Source organism: Chinchilla lanigera, unplaced genomic scaffold, assembly GCF_000276665.1.
Source record: "Chinchilla lanigera isolate Chin_1 unplaced genomic scaffold, ChiLan1.0 scaffold00141, whole genome shotgun sequence".
Taxonomy (NCBI): Eukaryota; Metazoa; Chordata; class Mammalia; order Rodentia; family Chinchillidae; genus Chinchilla; species Chinchilla lanigera.
In genome coordinates, this window is record NW_004955542.1 from 2,914,525 (window position 1) to 2,934,746 (window position 20,222).

General features: G+C 54.7%; 1 protein-coding gene across 5 annotated transcripts in view; it reads left to right on the plus strand.

Moving 5' to 3' along the window:
* Window positions 1-20,222, plus strand: part of Col6a3 (collagen, type VI, alpha 3) — an 81,387-nt gene that overhangs the window by 45,342 nt on the left and 15,823 nt on the right. For all 5 annotated transcript variants that reach the window (XM_005411233.2, XM_005411235.2, XM_005411236.2 and 2 more), the window contains 24 exons: window positions 969-1,047; window positions 2,623-2,768; window positions 4,093-4,185; window positions 4,832-4,885; window positions 5,618-5,689; window positions 6,230-6,256; window positions 6,370-6,414; window positions 6,533-6,586; window positions 7,201-7,263; window positions 7,990-8,055; window positions 8,325-8,378; window positions 10,699-10,734; window positions 11,168-11,230; window positions 11,754-11,816; window positions 12,900-12,962; window positions 14,129-14,191; window positions 15,765-15,815; window positions 16,045-16,080; window positions 16,508-16,570; window positions 17,455-17,517; window positions 18,820-18,852; window positions 18,938-18,974; window positions 19,076-19,087; window positions 19,216-19,709. In XM_005411233.2, coding sequence (XP_005411290.1) covers window positions 969-1,047; window positions 2,623-2,768; window positions 4,093-4,185; window positions 4,832-4,885; window positions 5,618-5,689; window positions 6,230-6,256; window positions 6,370-6,414; window positions 6,533-6,586; window positions 7,201-7,263; window positions 7,990-8,055; window positions 8,325-8,378; window positions 10,699-10,734; window positions 11,168-11,230; window positions 11,754-11,816; window positions 12,900-12,962; window positions 14,129-14,191; window positions 15,765-15,815; window positions 16,045-16,080; window positions 16,508-16,570; window positions 17,455-17,517; window positions 18,820-18,852; window positions 18,938-18,974; window positions 19,076-19,087; window positions 19,216-19,709 — 1,830 coding nt within the window. The remainder of the gene's footprint in view (window positions 1-968; window positions 1,048-2,622; window positions 2,769-4,092; window positions 4,186-4,831; window positions 4,886-5,617; window positions 5,690-6,229; window positions 6,257-6,369; window positions 6,415-6,532; window positions 6,587-7,200; window positions 7,264-7,989; window positions 8,056-8,324; window positions 8,379-10,698; window positions 10,735-11,167; window positions 11,231-11,753; window positions 11,817-12,899; window positions 12,963-14,128; window positions 14,192-15,764; window positions 15,816-16,044; window positions 16,081-16,507; window positions 16,571-17,454; window positions 17,518-18,819; window positions 18,853-18,937; window positions 18,975-19,075; window positions 19,088-19,215; window positions 19,710-20,222) is intronic.

Sequence of the window (20,222 nt, forward strand, 5' to 3'; positions counted from 1 at the left end):
AAGGTCCCAAGTTTTGCTGGGTGGCAGGCTGTCACCAGTGTCTGGGAGCCCTGCCTGAGTCCTTCCTGTAGACACCCCCGCAGGCAGGGCCAGGCTGCCAGTGTCCACGTGGAAGTACTCACCAGCTGATCATAATTTCATAGACTAGGGGCTAACTCTTCTTGCTAGCTTTACCTGAGCTCCAAGACACATCCTGGACATCAGTGAGAAAGCCTGAGTATGTGATTTAGGGTGAGTTCAGGTTCAGTAACAGGTCTGCCCACTAGAGAGGTTTTCATCCGCTCGTGTTTCTGTCTCTCACCTCTCTGCTCCTGCGTGTACACGCACTGTGTGCACACGTGCCATATCTGCTTGTTAGAGCCGGCACACACAACAGTATCACAGGCAGGGGTTGCGATATTGATCTCCTCACAGTGCTGAGGCTGGAGGTCTGACATCATGGGGAAGGCAGGGCTGGCTTCCTCTGAGCCTGTCTCCTTGGCTTGCAAATGGCTCTTTCCCGTGACCTCACGTGGTCATCCGTGTGTGTGTGTGTGTCTGTGTGTGTGTGTGTGTGTGTGTGTGTGTCCTAACGGTCTCTTCCTATGAAGATAGCTGTCATACTGGATTAGGAGCCACCCAATGACCTCATTTACCTCAACTGCCTCTTTAAAAGTCCTTCCCCTAAGCACAGGGTTAGGATACCACGCCAGACACATACTCCTGGGAAGTCACACCTCATAAATGTGAGAGTGAGATAAACTGTTCTCATTCTCACTGTTGCTTATGATTTTTAAAAATAAATCAAACCCGAAAACACGCCCTTTTATTTTATGCCTCATTTATTACACAATAGCCTTGACCGTGGCCTTCAGTTTCTCAGCCGTGGAACGAGGAATCTGAACGCCAGAAACCTCTCGGTTCCCTTCCAGCATCTGTGCTCTTCCCTTCTGGGCCGGGCTGGACCTTCACCGCTCTTTGGTTTGCAGGTGGTCATTCATTTCACTGACGGCGCGGATGGAGACCTGGCAGCTTTACACAGCGCGTCGGAGGCACTCCGAGAGGAAGGTAGGCCCCTGGATTCCCAGGTTCCCAGGTGTCCTGGAAAAGCAAAACCTCTCTACCTCTGGCCAGGTGAGGCGGGCCTTGCTGCTCTGCAGAGAGACCGCTCTGTTGTGGAGTGCTGGGTGGGGACAGCTTCTGCTGGAGGACGCTGTCCTCAGCTCCGTGGGCTTTTTTGCCTGCTTGGGCCTCTGGGGTGCTAATGAGGATTCCTTATGAGCACAGATGGCTTTACACCCAAGCCTTGGCACAAGCGAGTGGGTTCAAAGACCCAACCAGATGGTGGGACTTCAAGAATGCACGATATTTGTCTTTGTCACTTTTCTCACTTTTGGGACAAAATACCTGACACCTGCAACTGAAACGAAGAAAGGTTTGTTGTGGCTCGTGGTGTGTGAGGTTTCAGAGGTCTCAGTCCCTAGTTGGCTGGCTCCCTCAGCTGGGCAGACGAGCACTGAGGAGAGCTCCTCAGGTCATGGTTTTCAGGAAGCAGCGTTTAAAGGAGTGGGGAAGGGAGATAGACCCTCCCAGGCCAGGGCCCCAGTGACGGCCTCCTCCTACGAGGCTCCACCACCAGCATCACATTTAGCTACACATTCATCAGTGGACTAGTCCTCCCGTGAGTACCACAGCCCCATGATCCAGTCACCTCCCCGAAACCTCACCTATGTGTGCATGAGGTTCTGGGAGTCATCTAGGTATGAACCATAATAATGTTCTTGCAAAAGAATCCAAGTACTGATTCATTTAGCTCCATCATATAAACTAGAAGGTAATGTATTAGCAAAAGCAACTACTGTATTTTCAGCATGGGGTAGTCACAGCTCAGAATGCTACAGCATTTAAAGTACAATACATGTAAATGATATAAATAAACAGACTGACCAAATGTAAGGGGACCTGAGATACTTGTTAGGAGACTTTCACATGCTTTGGAGTTTGGAAGCACTGAATATCAGAAAGCACTGAAATATCAGAACAGCAGAACCTTAAGAGGAATTCATACATCACAATTTATCAGAAGATGGTCCTATTTATTAGCTAATGTCCTCAAGCTTTGGAGATATGGTTGTGCTTCCCTGATTTTGGACGAGTTAGTCTTTCATTTCTTCACACTGCACACCCAGTAATGTAGGGCCAGACTTTGAGAAATTAGTTTGAATATATTTCATGGTTGCCACTTCCTGGGTTTATAGTAATACATTTATTTTTTATTTATTTTTTTTTAAGACAGGGTCTCGCTGTGCAGTTCAGGCTGGCCTTGAGCTCACTTTGTAGCCCAGGCTGGCCTCAAACTCACAACGATCCTCCTACCTCAGCCTCCCGAGTGCTGGGATTACAGGAGTGCGCCGCCACGCCCGGCTATAGTAATACATTTAGAGGCACATTGAAAATAATTACCGAGAGGAGTCCAAGGTTTCAGTATTCCTACTCTTCAAGGTAGCTCAGTAGTTTGATTACAGATGTTTAAGTTAAAGCCAAACTTTATGCTAAATTTTCTATTTAATCAAAGTCAGGAAAAAAGATGTCATGGCTCTGGAGCATGCAGTTGAGCTGCATTAAGTGTGTCTTTCCCCACAGGTGTCCACGCGATGATCCTGGTGGGCCTGGAACGCGTGGCCAACCTGGAGCAGCTGGCGCATCTGGAGTTCGGGCGGGGCTTCCTGTACGACAGGCCCCTGCGGCTTAACCTCCTGGACCTGGATTATGAGCTGGCTGAGCAGCTGGTGTGTGTTGCTTTACACAGACCAAATCAGAGAGGGCAACACTTGGCATCTGTAGACAATCAAGTCAACCCTGGCCAGTGGGGGAATGGGGTGTCTGGGGCTTTAGTTTAATGTGCTGAATTCACTTGGGATCTGCCTTCCTGGCCCAACAGGTGTGGGTCTCAGAAGCAAAGCTAGGTTTGTAGGCATTTGGATGTCACAGCCTTAGAATTTCCTCAGTTCTAGTTAGCAGTGGCTTCTTATAATTCCTGAGATTGGTGGGGATGCCAGACCTTGTGACGGGCCATCCTTGGGCAGGAAACTGTCCATGGTGTCTGAAAGTTTACATGATGTTGACGAGAAGGACCAAGGCCACTTCCGGTGGAGAGGTGCTCCTACTACTGCCCTTCCAGTTTCCTTTGGCAAACACGGAGGAGCCCTTCAGGGCTTCCCAAACCTCAGCCTGTTGGCGGGAGGGGTTCTGCCTGGGCTTGGGATTGGGGACAGGAGACGAGGGCTGGGGATGAACGAGGAGGTTGTTGGGTGGTAGCAATGGCGGAGTGTGGCTACATCAACCAGATGGACTGAATGCACCCTTCCTTCCCTCCCACCTTCTTCCAGGGCTAGAATTAGGATTTTCTTATTGGACCAAAGGAGGTTGAGTTGGTTGACCAGTCTGGGACACAAGAGAAATCGAGAGCTCTGAGAAGCTCTTTGCAAGAAAGCCCAAGTGGTGCCATTAGGGCAGCAGACTTTGCCTCATGAGGGTGGGAGGGGAGTGTCCAGGGTATCAGGTGAGTGTCAGAGGCACGAGTGACCCTGAGTTGTGGTGCTGGTGGCTCAGCAGCCAGGCCGCTCCTGCCTGCTCCTCACGGGGGCCGCTCTAGGGCCTCCTCCAGGCTGGGGCTGCTTCCGTGCCTCAGAGCCCAGCTCCCAGAGTGGGCTGCCTGGAGCTGTGTTCTAGAAAAATTTTGGGTCCTGGTCAGCTGTGATTTGTTTGCTAGGTCCTGCAGTTGGAGTTGAGGCACATGTAAGTTATAGTTACCACCTGAAACCTGAATGCCTGTGTCAGAAATGTCTCCAAAGGTCTGGCCTAGGGAGCTGTGGTGAATATGGTTTATGGTGCTTGGGTTCCTCTTCTCTTTCTCATTGGTGACAACTTCCAACCCTGGCTGACTGACAAGGGCTTGACCCTCAGCCTGGGCCAGCCTTGGGAGATGCTGTCCTGGTGACTTCCCTTGCCCTGTGCGGCCTGCATGCAGCAGACGGTGACCCCAGCAGCTCGTGGGTGGTTTTGGTGGGCATTTCCTGAGCTTTGGACTTGTTTTCTTTCCCATCCTGGCAGGGCAATATTGCTGAGAAAGCTTGCTGCGGGGTTCCGTGCAAATGCTCCGGAGAAAGAGGAGACCGAGGGCCCATTGGCAGCATCGGGCCAAAGGTATTGTGCTTGTGCCCTCTTCCCCAGCTGAGGTTAGAGGTTAAAGGTGACATTGCTTTGACAGGGTCATTTCTCCAACTTTGGAGCAGGGAGGTGGGGCAGGAGAAGGACCCTTCCTACTGGGAGAACAGGAGGTCCAAGGTGTGACCTGTGGGCTTCATTGCCCAGACACGTCCCCCACCAGATGCAGCCTCCGCGCTAAATGTAGAGCATCCCCAATGTAAAGCATCCCCCTATGTGGAGCGCCTTCTGAAACGGCATGGGAAGTTCCAAGTGTCTGTCACAGTCTCCTCTACATGGGATGAAGGTGTATTTTTTAGCAGGTGGGATCTTCATGTGGGAAAATCCTGTTGAAACTAGGGGCCTCACTTGCTGGGGGCCTCGCTGGCTGGCGGCCTCACTGGGCTGGTCAGCAGGGCCTCAGCGTTTGCCTCTGGGTGGGCAGCAGCAGGCTTTCCCAGCAAAGCAAGAGCCCGAGAGCCCCCATCACAAGAGTGATCACACGGAAAGTGGATGGGCCCTAGGACAGGCACCGGGAACTGTGCTGTCAGCACAGCTCTGCCCAAGGAAGGTGACAGCAGGGATGCTCAGCCCAGAGCAGTGGGGACCTCGGGGTCTCACGCAGCCTCTGTGTGCACTGTTTCAGGGCATTGCAGGGGAAGATGGCTACCGAGGTTACCCCGGCGACGAGGGCGGACCTGTAAGTACAGCAGCTCTCCCTGTTGCTCAAGCTCCTGTCCTGCCCAGTCCACATGGGAACGATGGTGGAGCCCCAGTTGACAGCTTTCCCTGTGGGAGAAAAGTGAACTGCTAGCTCCTTTAGCAACTTCCCTCAGATGGTGATGCTTTGGGAAATATGACAGTCTGACGGTGTCAGCGTGTGTCTGAGGGATGCGCTCCTTGGTCCTCTGGGAGGGTTAAATGTGTTCTCAGTCCAGCTCTTTGTGGGTGTGGGTCGCCCATGTTGGGGATGTCTCTCCAAGGGGTTTGGCCCAATCTGCATCACATCCAAGAGTTCCAGAGGAGGGCGGGAAGGGCCCAGCAGCAGGACTTTTGGGAGCAGGGCTGGGACAGTCATGGGTCTGAGAGGCTTGGAGACCCTAGATCAGAGCCCAGACTTGGAAGAGATGAAGAGGTCCTAGGGTAGTCCCTGAGGTCTCCAGGCCCAGTCAGGATGTTGGTGTCAGGGCTGGGCCCGGCCCACTGGGCAGCTGGGAGCCAAGGCCACACAGAGTAGCAGTCAGGCTGATAGACCCTCATCGGGGTCCAGCGGCCCCACACCAGGCCCCCAGGGACTCCCTCGCCTAGGTGACCCTCTGGAGCCCACTGTCCCCAGGGAGCTCTGACCCTCGACAGGCCTGGGGCTGGGGCCCTGGGGCTCCTGGCTCAGGCTCTGAGGGCTCCAGCTGCCACTGCCTCTGTTTCCCCACAGGGTGAGCGAGGTCCACCTGGTGTGAATGGCACGCAGGGCTTCCAGGGCTGCCCGGGCCAGAGAGGAGTGAAGGTACAGTGCGGACGGGGTGCGGGGCAACCCCGAGGAGGGCGCTGTGGGGAAGGTGCTGCATCGCAACTGGGGGGCTCCTAAGGAAGGTGTGGCAGCAGGAGATGGCCCGAGGCAGCAGGAGGCTGGGCCAGGTCCCTTGGTCTTGGCCCTGGGAGGAGGAAGGGGGAGGAGCAGGGGCAGCGTGGATTCCGGGGCAGACAGACTTTGTCTTTCGCTTGCTAAGTGACAGCAGGTGCTGAAGGGAAGGGCTGTCACCCCACAAAGCAGTAAGGTTGGCCTTCACGGGAGCACCTTTGCCTGGCTGTTGGGGTCACTTTCCATTACCCAGAGAGCAGGAGCTACTCAAGTATTCAGTTCCAGGCCGATCACCTTACGCCATCCCACACTGATCACGGTGACAGCGGGAGCTAAAGAGATAAATCTCTGACAGTGGAATTTTAGGCACTGGGGCATCCCGGTGGGGCAGCCCTTGGCTTCTGCTGCCCCGAGGTCCCAGCCGTGCAGGAAGAACTCACGTTTTCCCTGTTCTCTTTCTTCCAGGGCTCTCGAGGTTTCCCAGGAGAAAAGGTACTCAAGCTTGTTTTGGCTTTTAAGTTGAACACTTTCCTAGCAATTCCATTTTCCTCGGTGGGCAGAGGGCTCCGTGTCCTCACTCACCCGCCTGCCTTCTTCCCTTCCAGGGTGAACTCGGAGAGATTGGGCTGGACGGCCTGGATGGCGAGGATGTGAGTGGCTTTACTCTCTCAGCCAAAGAGCTTCTGGTCCTAGAGGTGGCAGCAGCTGGCGGCTCCCTCTGCGGCAGGAGCTGTGCTAGGCGTGACCAATTCTCGTTGTCTTTGGCAGGGAGACAAGGGGCTGCCTGGTTCTTCTGGAGAGAAGGGAAGCCCTGGCCGAAGGGTAGGTGTCTCTGAGGTGCTGCTCTTATGGGGGGACTTGTTTCTTTCACACGTGCGTGTCCTGCCCACTGCCTGCAGGCAAGCCTCTCAGACTGCCCCACCGGCTCTCCTGCGATGCCCCCCGGGGCCCCCACCAGCTCTGACACCTGTTCTTGTCTTTTCTGCATTGTACAGCATGTCCCACAGGGCGGGAATTGAGTTCATGTTATTCTACTTAAGTCCCTAGTGTCTGCTGGCACACAGTGGATCCCCACAAGACGTTTGTGCCTTCACTGAGTGAATCGTAAATAATTGAAAGTGACTTTACCTCCGCGGCAAAGGAGGGAATGGTCACTGGAGTTCTATTTAAGATTGAAGCATCAGAGTGTGATTTTTCAAGGCAAGACAATAATTTGTTGATCAGATCCTAAAGAGCCGATGCATAACACGGGGACTAGAGTTAATAAAATGATGCTGTATGGGGATCTGGGTTAAATCAATGCCTCTCAGCTGCTCGCGGCATGTTATTCAACCTCACTGTGGTACCCATTTTGCTATCTGCATTCGGTGTGATCTTCGAATAAGCACAATAAATGCACATCTGTCTGTTAACTCCTCTGTACCCATTTTATTTAGGGTGACAAAGGACCTAAGGGAGACAAGGGAGAGAGAGGAGACGTGGGCATCCGAGGTGACCCGGTAAGGCCACTGTCCCGCTTGGTGACCAGACGCAAGCTTGTGAACAGGTCGTGGGAGATGAAGACTAAAGCGAGAATCTTGCTCTGCAGATCGCTCTTATGCGTGTTGATAAAATATACACTTGTTCTTTTCTCACAAGTTTGGGTCACCAGAGGCGGGCTTGTTCTTTAGCTCCAAAGGTCAGCACTTGCAGATTGAGTCATGGACAAGCTGAGATGTTTCCTACAGTGCCGTCTTGGGACCCTTCCCATCTGCGTCCTGGAAAGAGGACCTTTTGTGGCTTTTCTCCTCTTAAATGCCTGTAAAAGCTGGCTGTGGTGGCGCATGGCTGTCATCCCAGCACTTGGGAGGCCGAGGCACCAGGACTGCCACAGAGTTCTGTGCCAGCCTGGGTTACATAGCGAGACCCTATCTCAAGGGTTGATTAATTAATTAATGATTCTGTAAGCTTATTAAGCAAGTGACTGTCACGTCCCCGTCTTTTCTCTGGCCTCTGTGTCGGGAAGCAAGGGCAAACCTGGGGTGCCCTCCTCCCTGGGGACTGCTGCGGTTTGCTGACCACACGCTGGGCTCCATCAGCACTAGTTGGGGGGTCTGTGGAGGATGTGGCTGGGCAGGAAGTGGATGTTGCGCTGTGCTCCTGTCGTCTCTTGTTTTGTGGCTCCCCATCTGGTGGCAGTGGCGTTCCGGCCACATGTGGCTCCTCCTCTGGTGTGTTGTTCTCAGGGTGAGTCTGGACAGGACAGCCAACAGAGAGGACCCAAAGGAGAGACGGGAGACCTCGGCCCCATGGTATGGTGCTCGTGCTCACAGACGCCCTGTGCTCAGGGCTGCGAAGCGCGCGCTGTCCCCTCAGCCGAGCAGCATGAGCCTGCAGGGACACAGGGAGGTGGCCTGGGTGTGTGGGGAAGGGCTGGGGTCTGGGGCTCCACACGGGAAGTGCTCATCACATCGACCCTCATAGAGGTGGGAATGCACGGGGTCCCCACCCCCACAGTGGGCTTCCCCTGGGAATTGGCCCTCTCCCTGCAGTGCCTCAGGTCTGTTTTTCTGCCCCACAGGGTCTCCCTGGGAGGGACGGCGTGTCCGGAAGTCCTGGAGAAACTGGGAAGGATGTGAGTACTCTTGGGTGCACAGGACACTTACCAAGCGCCATGTGTCTGCCAGGCACTGCCAGGGCGCAACGGGCTTCCTCTGGCCTAGGAGATTTTACGCTGCACTAAGGAAACACGGGCTCATTCACAGTGAACCATTCTTGTGCTCTGGTGCTCCTGGGAAGGAACCCAGGGCCTTGGACTCCGAGCTACTTGCACGGCTCACTGTTCTAGGAGCTGCTAGGTCCGGAGTCCAGTGCCAGCACCACTGAGGGCCTCAAGCTTTGTCATCCCAGGGCGGAAGGTGAAGGGCGACATGTGGACCTAAAACTTCCCACCTGTAGAATTTTTCACTCTTATGATTTACTCTGCGTTTTCTCTGTCCTCCCTCCCCACCTTACACTGTATATCCTTCTCCTCTAAAAAACAACATACCAAACAGATGCTTCGGAAAACAACTTTGTGCTTTCAAGTATTTGGCCATATTTTACCCCACCAAGTATTTAAAATATTCAAGCAGAAATTCTAAAGCTGGGGGTGGGTGGCAAGGGGCAGGAAGGTGAAAGAGCTGGGTATTTGCTGTTTTTATAGCAGTTTGGTTCTTCGTGTGACTGTCACGCATTGGTGGGGTGCAGGCATCCTCTGTTCCACTGTACGTTTCTTACCTGATCTTAGTTGAAAGGCTGAGACGCGGTCACAATTTCTGGAGTGTGCTTGGCATGTGCCACTCGGAGCGCCCTGTCAAGGAGTCTCGATGTGGAGACCCTGACGCTAGAGTGCTGGGGTGGCTTTCATGAAGCTGTTTTCAAGCTTGCAGGGCTCAGGGGTGCAGGGCTCATGGCCCTTTTGTCTGGGTGTGGAGGTCCCTGCCCCGGGCATATTGTAGCCCCAGGGGGAGCTCGGGAAGTGGTGGGTGCCCTGTGGGTCTGCACTCAGAAGTGAGTGGAACTTGAAGGCTGCACAGAGGCTGGGGGGCTGAGAACCTGGCCCCAGCTGTTTTCTGGAGGGTGGGGACATGTCCAGGCCCTCCCAGCTGAGGATCAGAGCAGTTGTGAGGCAAGGGGCTTCCCAGAGGGTGACTCCCAAGTAACTGGATGATCAGGGGTTTCCTAAAACTCCTAAGACTCCTAAGCAAACCTGAGACATTCGAGCATGATTGCTGAAGAGTGCTGTTGAGCCCCGCTCTGGATAAGAACAAGGAAGCACTCATTGGAGGCTTGCTTGGGCTGTCACTGCTCAGAGCGGGGCCCAGCCGAACCTGGGCTGTGCACAGTGACTGGCTCAGCAGTGTGGACGGTTGCTTTCAGTCCCACTGGAGATGGAAATGGGTCTGCATTTGGTTGCAGATGAGGGCTCTCGTAGCCTTCATTCAGGGGTTCATTAAGCAGGGAAGTGGAAAGCAGAGCACGTTCGCAGCAGGTTGAGGACTGGCTAAGAGGTCTCGTGTCCTTTCCCTGGGGACCCCACTGGCTGAGATGAGTAGCGGCCCCCCACCCCAGTGACGGCTGAGTCTCCACAGGTGGCCTCTGGCTTAGACAGTGAATCACTGTGCGCCGGGGGACTCTGATCACACTCGAGGATGTCGTCTTTGGGAGGGGCTGGTTCCGAGGTCACTCGGGGCAGGAGAGCGCCCTGTGCAGAACCAGCACCCCAGGTGCTGGAGCACAGCCTGTCAGCTTGCAAAGACCACACGGGACCTTCTCGGGCTTCCACCCCAGACCGCCAGGCCCCAGGGGATGATCGAGGGGTGGGGAGTCATGGGCCGCTGGCTGGACGAGCCCGCCTGTGAGAACTAAGGTCACCCCCGGAGCTTCGAGGAACCTGGTGCCGAGTGAGGCCCGAGCCCGCGCTAAGCACACGGGGCGCTGAGGTTCACGCCTGTGCTGCTTGGACACGGCTCTTGAGGGCGTGTGTTGTACTTGGCCAGGGTGGCTCGGAGGATTTGGGATGCTTCCCATCCTCGTGAGCCCGTTTCATCCCGCTCCTTGCAGAGAGGGACATGGAAGGAAACAGGCAGGTCGGCATTCCGGGCTCACGGGCCTCACTCCACGTTGGCCGGGATCGTGCAGCCAGAAGTCATTATTTTGCTTGGCGGGTTTGGAGCAATTCTCAAAACTTCCATTTGAATTACTAGCAGGAGCATCGTGGAAGCACGACTCTGAGTTGAGGGCCGGGCAAGGGCGGTCGATGTGGCTGGGCCTGGGGTGCCCGGGCGCAGTCACTGATTCCTGGCAGTAATGGTGGCAGCGACAGAGAAGGGGTCCTCGGGTCAGTCTGGGAGTGCCCAGGCCCTGTGCCAGCTTTCCTGTGTCCCTCATCGCTTGTGTGGCTTCTTCCACAGGGCGGCTTTGGCCGAAGGGGACCCGCGGGAGCTAAGGTGAGCCCCCAGGGGACTGGGACAGTACCCCCAGGTGTCACTGCTCGACTGTGACAGCTCCCAACTTAGCCCCTTCTACAAAGTCTTGAGAAGTGAAGTAGGTGGGGCAGAAGGAAGGGAGGGGACTGGCAGGTGGTGTCTTGGGTGCCTTTCCACTGTGAGGTGCCCACTTAGCTGGCCCTCTGGCCAGGGAAGGACAGGCTGAGGAGAAAAGCTGCCTTTCACAGAGCCGTCCGAGGAGCAGCTGAGGCGAGGGTGAGCCCTGGCTGCCCCGTGGGCACTGTCTCGCTCTGGGGTCTCCGTGTTCTTCGCCTGTGACCCTGGGAAGGCTGTGTCTCCCTGAGCATCTCCCTGGGCCAGAACCGACTGTGGGGCACAGAGGCGAGGCTACACTTCAGCCCTCACCCTTGCTGCATCTTCTCTTGTCTCCAAGGGCAACAGGGGTGGTCCTGGCCAGTCGGGCTTCCCGGGAGAGCAGGGCACCAGAGGCGCACAGGTCAGTACCCCTGCATGATGGGATGCTTTCCCAGATTTCCTGGAAATTTTTTAATTGAGATGTTCCTATAATATAAAATTAGCCATTTTAAACTCAGCGGCTGGTGGTGTGAGGCACACTCACAACGCCGCGCAGTAGTGTAAAAACATTTTTATCAGCCTGTCAGATGACTCTGTACCCACACCACCAAGCACCTGGTCGCCACTCCTCTTCCCTCTTGATGGACTTGCCTGTCCTGGGCGTCTCATCTAAAGTCATCATAAGCAGGTGGCTGTTTGTGTTGGGCTCCTTTCACTTAGGAGCATACTCCTGAATGCTGGCCACATCGGAGCCTCAGCCAGAACCTCTTGCTCTTGTTGACTGAATCATTCTCCGGTGTGTGGACACAGCACGGTTTATCCATTCCTCGGTTGCTGGACTTTGGGGGTGTCTCCCGCTGATGGTTCCTGAGAAGAAAGGTTACTGTGGGGCTCCTCCTAGAGAGCCAGCTTGGTGGCACTCACCCCGTGATCTCTCTCTGTAGGGTCCCCCTGGCCTCATTGGCCCTCCAGGCCTGAGTGGGGAGCAAGGCATCCCTGGACCTCGGGTAAGTCCCCTGCAGCTGACCGGCCATTAGCTGAGCACACAGCGCAGTGCCCAGGGGGCTGAGACTTCCATGGTAACGGTGTTGTAGATAGACCCGCCCCTCAGCCCGACCCTCTGGCAACTCAGTTCTTCTGGTGACCCAAAGTGGTAAAAGATCCCATTTCTTGTGCAGTGGTGGCTTCTAAGTCCCAATGCTACTCCTTCTAAAAGTAGCCTGCTCCTGGGTATTAACAAAGGAAGGAAGAGCCTTGTCCCGGAGATCTTACGAGAGACCTGTCCAAACCTACCAAAACTCTGAGGTTGTGCAGAGCATTTCACATCAGTCCCCTAGAGAAACCCCCCTCCCCTCCACCACATGTTACAGAGCATAACTATGACCAATAAGTTGCCAACCAGCTGGTCTGTTGCCACACTCATGCACCATAGTGGGCAGGATCTTTGTGAAGCTGTTGTTTGTTTAGAAAACCCTTCTACAGCCTGACAGCTGATAAAGAACTACTGCTAAACGTTTCTGCAGGTTTTTTTTTTTTTTTTTTTTTTTAACATTTGACTTTTAGTTAACTGGAAATTTAAGGTGACTTGGGTACAAAGCTATTGAAGGAGTTATCCCCTAGCTCCAGAAGCATTTATTAATTTGTGCTTTGCCGCCACCTAGTTTAGGGACCTTTCTGGGCTATGTGGGCTGTGCCCATTGAGAAGGTGATTTATTCATTCCCCCAGCAAGCATTCTGAACCTGGACAATCTGCAGTTCACTGGGGTGTGGAACAGTAGGGGAAGCACAGTCACACGAGCCCAGGGACCTGTCATCCAGCAGGGAACCTCGATGTGTGCCTTAGTAACGAGCATGTGCGATTGGCCCCGAGAGGCAGTGCTGATGGTGTAGGTTTGCGCAGACATTTCTGGTGCACTTATGTCTGGGTCTGTGGCACTGAGCACTGCGTCCTGCACTTGGGAGTTCAGGCAGCACGGGTCACCAGCCCTTGCGGGCTCTGGCCTCTGTGCAGAGCAGAGCTGGGGCATCCAGAGACCCCTTGGCTTGGGCGGACGAGCACTCAGTGACCCAGCTCCTCTCCTGTGCTGCAGGGAGGCGGAGGAACCGTCGGGGCTCCCGGAGAACGCGGCAGAACCGGCCCCTTGGGAAGGAAGGTTTGTCTGGACAGGGACAGAGCTCCTGGGAGGATGGGCCCCGGCCGGATGCTTGCGTCTCTTCCTCCTGGTCTGCCACTCTGTCCGTTAGCTTAGTCTGTATATCCTGTCTCTGCTGCTCCTCCCTGCTCCAGCTGCCCAGGGACTGCACCTTGCCAGGCGGCGGCGGTGGGTAGGCTGGCTCTCTCCCTTCTGACCCCACTGCCTGATGGGGTACCGATTGCCCTGGCCTTGACACAGCCAGCACACGGAGCTGTGTCCTGTGAGTCGCAGAGCAGCTGGGCAGTGCCCCATGCATTGCGGCATCACACAGAATACACAGTCTTTAAGTCCAGGTGGTGCACACGGAAGCTTTGCTGACGTGGAGCTAGGTCAGCCCGCAGACCCAGTTCTTCTACTGGGGACAGCAGTGTGCCTGGCACGGGCAGCTGAGGTCCTGCCGTGTCATTCCCTGCCAGTCTGAGAGGATAGTGCTTTCCCAGCAAAGTAATGTGTCCTTGTGACCCAGCGTCAGGTGCTGGGTTCCACCTTTCCTGATGCTGTTCCCCGTGTCCGTGTCTCTCAGCCTGCCCCCAGGTCACAGAATGGACAAGCACCCACCTCTCTGGGTTCTCCCCAGGAGCCCATGCATGAATGTTGCAGTAAAAAAACTATGTGTTTATTAATTTAAATCAACACATGACAGCTGGGTGTGTTATGAGGTGTGACGAGCTTGTGTGGGTGTACTGGATAATGACCAAGTCGGGGTAATTCACATTTCTTTTGTTGGGGACCTGTGCCCTCCTCTCCTTAGTCACTTTGAGATAGCAAATAAGTCGTTGTAAACTGCACCGCCACCACAGCACAGGGCGGAACACTAGAGCTCGCCCCTTTCTGCTACGCTTGGTCTCCCTCATCCACCCTTGCCCTTCCGGCCTCCGTGGCCACCACTTGACTCCCTGCTTCCCTGACGTGGCCCTTTCTTTAGCTTCCACAGAGCAGTGGAATGTGCAGCCTTGGTCTCTCTGTGCCTGGCTTAACGCGGTGGAATGGAACCGTCTCATCCAATCCTAAATGGTGCAGTGTGCGTGGCCAGCCACCCTCGGGCCGGCTCTGCGGAAGCACTGGGCCTGGCTCACGGTGAAGCTGCCCCGACTCACAGGGTCTCCCCTTGCTTCTGTGTCTAGGGTGAGCCCGGAGACCCAGGACCCAAGGGAGGAGTGGGGAGCCGCGGCCCTCGTGGGGAGACGGTAAGGTGCCAGGCGCTTGTTGGCGCTGCAGAAAGGGACACAGAAGCAGGCAGATGATGGAAGGATGCTTCTTGTAGCACTGGGGCCGTGACCGAGAGGGTGGCACTGTTCCGGCAGTGTGCTCTGCTGCATTGGTGGGAGAGGTGATAGAGTCCCGTGGTTCCTGTAAGTGCATGTGGAGCTTGCTGAAGCTTGGATGCCTTCCTTTTAGGACCTGTGCTGGATTCCTGGGAGCTAATCTATGAAGAAGTAAATGGCCTTAAGATTGATTTTTTTTTTTTTTTTTTTTTTTTTTGGTACTAGAAATTGAACTCAGGACCTTGCACTTGCCAGGCAGGTGCTGTGCTGCTAAGTTATATACCTGGCCCTCTTGGTTTTTTTGTTTGTTATTTTGAGTCAGGGTCTTGCTATGTAGCCCAGGCTGGCCACAGAATCATAGTGATCCTCCTGCCTCAGCCTCCCAAGCACTGGGATTGCAGCATGCACCTGGATGGAATTGGGTTTGATAAGGGCTCAATCTCTCAGAAACAGTGTCTTTTGAATGAGACATCCTCAGGATAGAAAGTATTCCTACAAAACTCATTTTTGAAAACATTTAAAAACACTCCAAATACAGTAATTTTGTAAGATACATTTCTATGAAAGAAAGAGAAACCTATAGGTCACTGAGAATTCTAACATGAGTCACTATTCCACGACAGCTCCCTAATTGGGTCAGCTTCATCATAATCCTCAAACTTTAACATATTTTCTCATTTCTTGTCTTCAGCTACAGGAAGTTTAAAAAAAATTGATCTGTGCTACTTTCAGTCTCAGATGCAGAGAAAAAAAAATTTAGACTTTAAAATCTATTCACATCCTCGAAGGATATCTCACCCTGATTCTATTTCCAGAAGTTTGGGGGGGCAGTTCTTTAAATGTTGATGTCTATTTAAAATTACGAACTGCCTATGTAGCAGTTTTCCAATATATCTTAGAGAGGTGCAGTACTGGTGCGGATTTTGTGTAAATTCTTATGGTCCTTCGGAGTGATTCATGGTGTCCGTTCTCAGTGTTCCTCATGAGGGCATGGGAAGGGGTGTGCGGAGGAGAGGACGGGCTTGGGGCAGGGGAGAGAGCCCCATGTCCAGACTGCTCCAGGGCAGGAGAGGGTGAGCTCAGCCTCCTGTCTTGGGATGGACTCACCGATGTTAGGGTTGAGGTGTCCGCCAAGATTGCTGCCCACGCTCAGATTCCCTGGCTCAAGGAGATTTCTAGTCTGCATCCAACAGAATCTTTGCCTTTGCAGTTCTTTAGGGGGTGTCGTCTTTAGGGGGTGTCGTTCCTTTAGAACATTCATGGCTCTTTGTATTTACAGCTCCCAGCATCACGCTGCTAAGGGCACCCTGGGCGCCCACCACCTACAGAGAGGGCCCTGCTTACATGCCTGGGGGGTGGGTGGGAGCTGTCCTTGTGCCTGGGTCTGGGAACATTTCGGGGACTCCAGGCTGTCTGTCGGGAAGGCGGGGGGAAGTGCAGAGGCTTTGGCGTCCCCGACGCAGTGACCACTGTCACGTTCTCTTCCCTCCCTCAGGGAGACGACGGGCGAGACGGAGTGGGCAGCGAAGGTCGCAGAGGCAAAAAGGTACGTAGCTGCCCAGGCTTTCCAAAAAGCTCCTCTTGCCAGTAGCTCCGAGGACAACTTCCGGTGTCTTGTAGTATTGGAGAGTGATTTCTTTAAATATTATTATATTTTGGTAATACTCTGTATTGTACTGATGATTCCACAGAGGTTGTTTCTTTTGAAATCAATTTATTTGAGATGATTTTAGATAGGTACCACAAACTGAGTCATTTATGTGTGTCTTTTACAGGGAGAAAGAGGATTCCCGGGGTACCCAGGGCCGAAGGTAAATATTCCCCGGGAGGTGGGACATCGCCGTGCGTGTGGTGGAGTCTGCTGTGCCCGTAACTGGAAACTGGACACCTTCATTCTGGGCCACCCGGGGAAGGCCCAGCCCTCTCTGAGACACTCCCTGTTCTGTCAAATGGAGGTGACAGTACGCAATTGTCACGACACCCACGAGGTTGAAATGGGGCAAGCCTACACGAGAAAGACCTTTGCGAGCTGTAAGATGCCGTCACCTAGGTGACACCATCATCACTGATTCAATAAACTCCAGCTGAATGCAGAAGATGCCTCTGCCGCACTGGCACCCCAGAGAAGCAGCTCGGGGCCCCCTGGGTGCCCTGGCTGACGCCCCCTGGGGCCCTGCCAAGGCCTCCCCTGGACCCTCTGCTGCGGAGTTTACTTGCCACCCCTTGTTTGTCTTGCAGGGTACACCTGGTGAGCCTGGAGTGGACGGAGCACCAGGACCCAAGGGCGTCAGAGGGCGAAGGGTAAGGTCACCTGAGCCTTGATTGAGGTGGTGGCTGGGAGTGCACATGGCGGTGTGGCAAGCCGCCGAGCCCTGGACAAGGAGCCTTCTCCACTACTTGGCCAGTGAGAGCGCAGCATGAGGGAAAGTGTCCCCGAGGCCCAGGCAGGGTCCTCACATCTCGCGGTGGTTATGGCCTGCGGCTGTGCTCCTCAGGGAGTCCTGGAGAGCCCCTTCATTTGGCACGACTCGAGTCACTAGTCCACGGGTCCCGGCACGGCACGGGGAGATGCAGGTCTCAGACCGGGTGCCGGGCGGGAGGCTGTGCTGTCACACTGGCCGAACCATCCACGCGGAGGGGCAGAGGGCTTCGCGGTGCCCATGGGCACCCCCGGCAGATGAGACTCTTCTTCCTTCAGCTGCCTTTCCTTCTGGATTTCTCTCTGTGGACATTCACTAGCAACCCAAAGCTTACCCTGGGTCTTGCTTAGTGAATTGTGGTATAGATAGAGGTAAAGGTTGCTAACACCTGTTTAAAGCTTGTCACACAGTTGAACACTAATTGTCATTGTCTTGTGCATGAGATTGACGGAGATAGTCAAGCTGGGTCATTTACTACTCGAGGGTCCAATTCCAGTTCTAGGGCATTCATTGGTCATCCTGTTTATGGTTGGTCCTACCTTAATTGCCTTCCTGAGAACACAGTTGTGGGGGACTTGCATCCAGGTTGTTGAAGTCATCTGTGTTTAATTTTGAATTTTGTGGGCAAGCGGGCTCCCTTGAAGTGAGAGATTTCTCCTAGAGGTGGGGGACTCTGGGTAGATCCCCTTCCCTCCCCACCACCTGCAGGGCTGAGGGAGTTCCTGCTTCTGTCACAACTGAGCAAGGTTTCTTCTGCCCCTCCAGGGAAATTCAGGACCTCCTGGGATAGTTGGACAGAAAGGAGACCCCGGCTACCCAGGACCATCTGTAAGTGTCCATGCCATTCCAGTTGAGCCCCCGGGGTTGTGGGTGGGGCTGGGTGGTTTGTCCACAGTCTCTGAAAATCCCCCTGCCCACAAAGAATCTGTGGCACATTTTTGTTGTTTTTCTTCCTCCCTCCCTTCCTTCCTGTCTTCCTTCCTTCCTTCCTGTCTTCCTTCCTTCCTTCCTTCCTTCCTTCCTTCCTTCCTTCCTTCCTTCCTTCCTTTCCTTTCTCCTTCTCCTTCTTCCACTTCCCCTTCTTATCCTCTTCCTCCTCCTCCTCCTTCCCTTCTGATATCAGAATGGAGGAGAAAACCTTTTGAGTCTTGGAGCAACGAAAAGCTTCTGGAAAATGCACGCAGGGGCCAGGGATGTAGCCCAGCGGCAGAGCATGTGCTGACCATGTGTGAGGCCCGGGTTTGCTCCCAGCACTGTAAACAGACAACACAAACATTTCATGTGGTGCTCTGTGGTCCTGGGAATATTTAATTCACCTTTAGAATTTCCTGGTAGAGGTTTGTGTAGAGGAGAAACCAGAGAGAGCAAATCTCAATACCCCTTGCCTGTAGCTCGTAGAAGAATAGTTAGGTCCAGTCTGGGTAGGGGCCTGCTTCCTTGGGTCTATAAAATCCCCAAGGTGCTACTGTTTCTTGGCCGAAGACCTGCTGCCCTGGCTTCTGCCGGAGCCGGGTGGTGGGCAGGGCATCCGTGGACCGTGTCTTTGTTTCCTTGACTGTTTCCGCATTGGAAGGGTGAGACTCAAAGGGGAAGGAGCAGGCTGACTCCGGAGCTGGACAATCTCTCCTAATGGGAAAGGATTCCTTTGGCTGAACCAGGGAGAAGAAGCCCGAGTCAGGGTGTGACTGCTGCCTTCAGGCGAGGGGAGACCAGACAGGCAGTGTAGGGAGATGGACTGGGAGGGGTGCTTTCCACACAGAGGTGACAGACAAGGCTTCTGTGGGGGCAGCATGCATGAGACACCCTGCTGTTGGGAGAGGTGGTCAGAGCTCAAGCTCTGATGTGTGATTTACAGTGCATGCCTATAATCCTAGCTTCTGGGAGGCTGAAGCAGGAAGATCCCAAGGTCTAGCCCAGCCTGTGCAATTTAATGCTTTTGTGAGATCCCGTCTCAGTACAAAAAATATGAAGCACTGCTATGTGGCTCAGTGTGGAGCCCGGGTTGTCTCCAGGCCACTCCTCTCATCCAGGCTGTGGGCGACAGAATCGTCCCAAGGCCGCCTTGCTGCCAGTGCTGCGTGGCGTGCACACCGCCACACACTACTCAGCCTCTTCTCGTTGGTTTTACAGGGTTCCAAGGGCAACCGCGGCGACTCCATCGATGTAAGTTGCATGTGTCCTGAGCGACCCGTTGTCTTGTCAGCACTCTGTCTGCTGTCCTTACATGCTCTTCCGTTCTCTTTTAAAGCAATGTGCCCTTATCCAAAGCATCAAGGATAAATGCCGTAAGTACCTGCTCTCTGCTGTCCGGGATGCACGCATTTTCACATTTGACGCCTCTGCACTGTGGACGTGTCGCTCACCCTTTCTTCTGTTTCCTTTGCAGCTTGCTGCTATGGTAAGTTGATCTCTGTGGGTTGGATTTGTCCCGAGAAAAGAAAGGCCCAGAAAGGAAAGACCTTTGTCCCAGGAAAGAAAGACCCTTCCCTGGAAATGAGGCTGGCCTTTGTCACCCCCTTCTTGCAGGGCCCCTGGAGTGCCCCGTCTTCCCTACGGAGCTCGCCTTCGCCCTGGACACTTCGGAGGGCGTCACCCAGGACATCTTCAGCCGCATGCGAGACGTGGTCCTGAGCATCGTGGGCAACCTGACCATCGCCGAGAGCAACTGCCCAAGGGGGGCCCGCGTGGCCCTGGTCACCTACAACAACGAGGTGACCACGGAGATCCGGTTTGCGGACTCCAGGAAGAAGTCGGCCCTGCTGGACAGCATTAAGAACCTCCAGGTGGCCCTGACATCCAAGCAGCAGAGTCTGGAGACCGCCATGTCCTTTGTGGCCAGAAACACGTTCAAGCGTGTCAGGAATGGGTTTCTCATGCGGAAGGTGGCCGTTTTCTTCAGCAACAGGCCCACGAGGGCGACCCCACAGCTGCGCGAGGCTGTGCTCAAGCTGTCAGACGCGGGCATCACACCTCTGTTCCTCACCAGCCAGGAGGACCGGCCGCTCATCAACGCTTTGCAGGTGCAGGCTCTGTGCGCTGTCGCCTGCCCCTGCCCCCTCCCCCAGAGGGCAGGTTCTCAGGCACACGCACGCTCTCCTTGGTGGATGCACGTCCCCAGCTTCTAAAAGGTCCCCACAGGGCCTAGCTGCTGAGGCCGTCTCTTGACCCTCTCTCCTCCCTGCGGCTGTGGCGCTGGTAGGGTCCGGATGCCTGTAACTTCTGCCCTCTCGTTCCCAGCTCTTCCGTTAGTGATGCTCTTTCAGGGGGCCGCACGTCCGGGCGCTGGTGTTGCTTGCTGCTCTGCTCTGTGGCGGGGCCTCTTTACCTCTTCACGAGGACCCGGAAGGTGGGAACAGTCGAGGCTCCTCCCAGGCGGCCTCACGACCTGTGTGTGAGCCCGACCTGGGCGTGTGCCTCCAGGAACAGGTCCTGGAGTTTTCCCTTTAGCCTCAGCTTATGCGTGAGAAGACCCTGAAGTCAGTGGGGCTCATGTGGGGAGGCACCCTGGGCCCCTGACTCTGAGGCCCGCCCTG